Source organism: Patella vulgata, chromosome 4 (genome assembly GCF_932274485.2).
Source record: "Patella vulgata chromosome 4, xgPatVulg1.2, whole genome shotgun sequence".
Lineage (NCBI taxonomy): Eukaryota > Metazoa > Mollusca > Gastropoda > Patellidae > Patella > Patella vulgata.
Window position 1 is genome coordinate 9,442,907 of NC_065882.2, and position 6,000 is coordinate 9,448,906.

Sequence of the window (6,000 nt, forward strand, 5' to 3'; positions counted from 1 at the left end):
ACACGAGTGAAAGTCGTCTGTTTCTAAGGGAAGTAACTCTCCTTACGCTAGAAATGTTGCATTCGACTAACCAATATTGTCAATAGAAGTTGTTGTGGGTACTTAATGGCAACGATATTGGTGTCGACTAAAGTCCACTTGGCTCAGCTGAAGAGTCAAAGAGGAATAGTAGACAAAAACGCCACTGTCCAGGCAAAATTCTCCATGACATTTTGTCGGGGAGCTGGATGGCCGAATGGTAAGTGTCTGCGACTGTATCATATGGTCTGCCATTGAGTCAACTGGCATGGTTTCGATTCCCCGGTTGTACGTGACAAGGAGTAGGGTCGCCTGTCCAACTTGGATTTTCTCCGGGTCCTCTGGTTTCCTTCCACTGCTAAAGACCCCTATGCGCAAGCAAATTATTGAAATAAAATAAAATTGAACCGTAGGTAAGTCCCGAAATGACCTAGTTTGTGTCCAGTGGACAGGAATTAAAAACTTATCATAGGTTAAAGAACAGTTTCATGTATTTATATAGAGTTATATGTGAATATATATATATATTTTTTTTTTTTTTTAAGTTGAACCAAAATACACAGATCCTGCCATAGCAGCACCTGCTTCCTTTCAACAACGTTTGATAGACTTATCTGCCCTTGAGGCTGAAACGGTTCGATGGGAACGTAGTAAGAAAGTTAAAAAGAAATCAAAACAGGATCGTGATTCGTGAGATGAAATGTGTTTAAAGATAATTTTATAAGCAAGAACTAGAGAAGTCTTGTTGTTGTCGTTATGTGATAAATTTATTTTCAGTATTATATTGATTCCTCAATTCCCTGTGATAAATTGTGAGAGAGAGAGAGATGTGAAACTTTGTAAGAAAATAATAAGTACAAAGAAATAGGCCTTACCTAAAGATATGGGCCTAAGCTGAAGATATAGGCCTTAAATAACGAGAGACCTAAGCTGAAAATATAGGCCTTAAATAACGAGAGGCCTAAGCTGAAGAAATAGTCTTAAAAAAACAAAGGCCTGAGCTGAAGATATAGTCCTTAAATATAGAAAAACCTATCCTGAAGATATAGGCCTTAAATAACGATATAGGCCTAAGTTGATGATAGAGACCAAAGAAGAATATACAGGCGTATGTTAAAGTTATATTTCAAGAAAATGTTGAACGGTACCGAGAGACATAATACACGGACTGTGTTTATTGTTTGAGGAAGTGGACTGTGTTTATTAAGGACATGGACTATTGTTTATAAACATAAGATTCTTTGTAATGTTGGTTGTTGTGTGCTTTAGATATTGAAATAGTGCGGGAAATTGTTTTAGATTTATTCAGCAATAGGATGATGTTCTTTGGCGTTGTATTTATTTTTTTTTTAAAAATGGGTATTATATAGCCTAGTGATAAGAAACCTATCACAGGTATTGTCAGGTACAAATTCTGGCTTTAATTGTCTGGGACACAGTGTCTACAATCTGTTTAAAATACAGATCTGTATTTCTTTACGTTTTGTTTAATACTTTTGGTGGCCTCTTCTACATGAAGATCTGACCGGCTGTAATAGAAGGTAGTGTCAGAGGTCATGCGAGCGGCTTTTGACCCTACGACGTCAGACATTTAATTAACCAATTAGTGTTGATGTTTCTAGTTGGTTAATTGTCTGTGTCTATCAATTGTCTGTTATTCGTGTTTTTAATATATTTCTGACAAAATGTTCAAACTGTCTGGTACTAATCCAGTAGTGCCTGATATTTGGCAAAAAAGTCAAATTTTTAATGATATTTTTTTAATAAATGTCGGACACAATGATTCAAACGGTCAAGTGCTACGTCGTAGTTCCATAACGCTCAATATACGACATGTCAGGTGTATGGCAGAAAGTTCATTTTGTCGCAGACCAGTTCAGTAGTGCCTGATATTTGTCAGATACATCTAATAATATTATTTCTGTGCCTGGTATATAATAAGAAATAAGAGCTGATTAGTAGAATAAAACCACCTGTTATTTTTATACTATTATATTTTTGAAAAAGGTTAAAGAGCACCAGGAATCCTGTCTCAATCAAATTTATTTTATGCACAAAGTATAGAAACTTGTGTAAATTGTATTGTAGCCCAAACTATCAATTTTGTGGATTTTGATCGTTTAAAATGTTGTGTGGAAGAATATTTCCTTGGCCTTAGAATGTCTTCACAAAATTCTACACTTCAAGACATGTTGATGAAATCTTTATATGTAGATGATTAGCAATGAAAATCAACTACTGTCATATTGAAACAAATGTGTGATATTTATTAAAGATACATTATGTAAGATTTAGATAAAAAAAAAAGCTGGCCTTTCTTGTTATAATAGTTCGAAAATATATTGAAAATTTCATTAAAATTACTTAATTCGAACATAAATAGTTACTATCCTTACAGTTGAGTGGACATCAGACTCTTTCTCTTTATTGCCCCCTTTCTTCCCACTCCCTCGGGCCAATTCCTTGATTGTATATGCCTATATACACGACAGAAGTAGGACATATTACTCAGTTTAGAAATGTGAGAAAGGAAGATATTTTAAACATCCAAAACAACGATAATTCCCAATATCGAACACACATTTAAAATTAATATTTAATTTCAGTATGTTTATTATTATCGTAGCAACGGTACTTGACAACAAAGACTGAGTCTCGATTATCCATTTTATCATTCAATTTTTAAATCTTGCGAGAGTTCAAATCCATTTTATTCTCAGTCATCTGAATAAATGTCATGTGAATAAATTTCTGATTTATATAAAATTTGAAGCCAGAAAAAAGATCTCCAATAGGCAGATTTATCTCTTACATAATGCATCTTTAACATATAAATATTCTTAAAAACATGTGCGTACTATATAAACCGACCTGGACGTCATCTTTAACATATAAATATTCGTAAAAACATGTGCCATCTTTAAATTATGACGTCATATCAAAAATAGAATTTCATCCAGTGATGCACAAATGTCCAAAGAACAAGCATGCACAGTTTCCTTTTGTTATTATATTTAGTGAAAGTGTCAGTCCTGTAGAGATCGTCATATGCTCTCAAAATTTGGATAAATTCTTTTAAATAGCTACTTTAAAGGCTCGATACACTATTTCTCAAGCCCTAATATACGCTAAATATGTACTGAGATTTTGTCATAACTGAAACAATTGTACAGCAAGTACAGAAGGCTTTAAGTAGTTATCACTGTTTGTTTTCAGTGCAGCAATTATCTCCCCTTCTACCGGTCCAATGTATGTCATTGTCACAATTATTTAAACAACAATGATAATCCTTAAGCAAGTCACAGGACCACATTGAACAAATCTAGCAATTATTTCCCAGCAGTATTTGGCTTAAATCTTCACAGTCTCGTATTAATTTAGTGTACTTTAACAAACTTTTATTAATGGATATCCTGTGACTACAGCTATTTAAAGTAAAAACCAATTAGATCTAAATGTTTTGTGTTCTGCCAAAAATTAAGTTCTTCATTTTGAGCGTGAAATTTAGGCTAGTGAACTATCAGGACAACTGGATAAAAGTGGCATCACAGTTACTTGTTACCAATAAAATAAATGTGTTTAATATGAAATCATAAGATAGCCTTTAGATTATTTATTGAAAATCCAAACACTGACCCAGTGGTCCCCACCTTTTTTGCCAACGGCACACCTTGGAACTCATGAACAAATAGCCACACACCTGGCTAAATATATATGAAAAATATTTGAATTTTGCACAAAAAAAAAACATTGACTAGTCATAGAGACATAGAATGACTTATCAGTAGACACCAGTGAAATACTCAATTGGGATCACATGGCTTTTCGCATTTTCTTAGTGTGCCGTTCAAAATTTTGCGGCACATTTATGAAGATCTCGAGGCACACTGGATGAGAATCACTGTACTGACCTAATAATTGAACAGTGGCATGAAGATACTTGTAAGTTTTTAATTAATCTAAAATAAAATTGTTTTTATGGAGAGTAAATGTTAAATTGTTACTGTTTCTATATTATATAATAAATTAATAACAAGTTCACTTGATTTCTGTGTTTATTTATTTACAAATAATAGAGAGAGACAAACAAGGTCATTTTGAGGCTAACCTGGTTTGATTTTTTATTTCAATAATTAGCTGTGGGAGGAAATCGGAGAAAACCCACAAGATTGAACAGGCAACCCTATTCCTTATCAAGTGGGGGTCACCCTGCTATGCACGTCACAGTTCAGTCTCAGGAGCTCTATTTAGGGTGGTCTAAGGAGCCCTATCTAGGGTAGTTTCAGGTGGTCTAAGGAGCCCTATCTAGGTTAGTTTCAGGTGGTCTAAGGAGCCCTATTTAGGGTAGTTTAGGGTGGTCTGAGGAACCCTACCTAGAGTAGTTTCAGGTGATCTAAGGAGCCTTATCTAGGGTGGTCTAAGGAGCCCTATCTAGGGTACTTTAGGGTGGTCTAAGGAGCCCTATCTATGATAGTTTAGGGTGATCTAAGGAGCCCTATCTACTATCTAGGTTAGTTTTGGATGGTCTAAGGAGCCCTATTTAGGGGGTCTTGGTGCTAGGGGGTTAACAGAGCCTGACGCCTTCCTTGCTAGAAACCACAGAAATCCATATAATAATTATAGGGAGCCGTGTTGTCTCAGTGAGTAAGATGCTGATGCTGGCTTGCTAGATTAAGCAAACATTATGACCTCTATATCCAGCTTCGTTTACCCATTTGGGGGAAAAAAAGGAGGACGTTAAATCTCATTTCATTCACTTTTAAGCAGCCTATATTACGGGCGTCCTTGCTAGTATTAACACAAAATCAATATGATGACGGTATATAGAGGGAGTCAATTATTTTGTCTGGACTATTCTTCTACAAATTCCAACTGCCAATGTGTACACCCTGCATGCACCACAGTAGAGGCTGGTAGAAAATGGCCCAGTATAAGTACAAACATGAAACAATGTGAACCATAAAAATAACAACTGGAACTGATTGAACATTATTGTGAAACATCACATTGTTGTGGCTAGAATTCTTCACCCGTGCACCTAGATTGCATATTTGAACAGAACAAAACAAACAACTGTAGTTTAGTCTCAAAATGACTGAAATATTGGCCAGATTATATACCGCATTTCATTCCTTAATCCTTACCATCACATGGAAAAATATGAAAGTTTGTGCATTAAAGGGGGACAACTCCTCATTCCATTGGATGCAGACCACCATCAATTTTATCATTATTACTCGGTATTATTATTATTACACACTTCTATGGCACACAACTGCCACTTAATTGTGCTTAGGTGCGCTTTACAATGACATATTAGAGTTTAAGATAATATTTCAGTTAAATAATAAAAAAGAGATAAAATTATATAAATATTTGATAAAAATATATAAATAAAAGTTGTGATTTAGATAAAATTACATATAATAAGTTCGAAATTAATATAGCTCTGTATAATTTATATAAAAGGATCGCTGGATAAAAGCCTGTTTAAATAAATGTCTTTAGTTTAGTTTTAAGAGTAGCAATAGCATTGAAATTAGGAATTTGAACTGATAATTTATTCCATAACAATTTTCCCATTGACTTCAATGTTAATTCTGGTCTCTTTGTCCAGCACCATCTTTTTTTGTAATTTTCGCTTTTCACTACAGACAGAGCAACACATGGCTTTGCTTCAAAGTTTTTATGAGTTTGACCACCAAGATTTTGAGAGAAAGAGTGATGGTATTTTTAAAATGAAATTCTGTGCATTAAAGGTGAATATAGCTCCTCAGATAGAGAGAGCCATGGTGGCTAAGTGGGTAAGACGAAGGCTTGTTCGATCCCTGCATTGGCCGAGAAAGTTCATTGCGATTTTCCGACATGTTTCCCTTGTCAGTGGTGCAGAAGGGAGGGCCTGACAAGGACAGCTGTCTAGTCGTTTGGATGGGATGAAAAACCGTGCTCCCATGTATACATTGGCATGGACGTAAAAGATCC

General features: G+C 34.9%; 1 protein-coding gene across 8 annotated transcripts in view; it reads left to right on the forward strand.

Moving 5' to 3' along the window:
• The window catches only part of LOC126819117 (uncharacterized), a 78,491-nt gene extending 74,432 nt beyond the window's left edge, over positions 1-4,059 (forward strand). For 5 of the 8 annotated variants that reach the window (XR_007679493.2, XR_007679492.2, XR_007679491.2 and 2 more), the window contains exon 5: positions 564-702. Coding sequence is in view for 3 of the 8 variants with exons in the window: in XM_050546992.2 (XP_050402949.1) it covers positions 564-712 (149 nt within the window). In the remaining 5 variants the exon portion in view is untranslated. Of the gene's footprint in view, positions 1-563 lie in introns of all 8 variants that reach the window. The other 3 variants (XM_050546992.2, XM_050546993.2, XM_050546994.2) reach the window with 1 other exon arrangement.
• Positions 4,060-6,000: the final 1,941 nt, after the last annotated feature.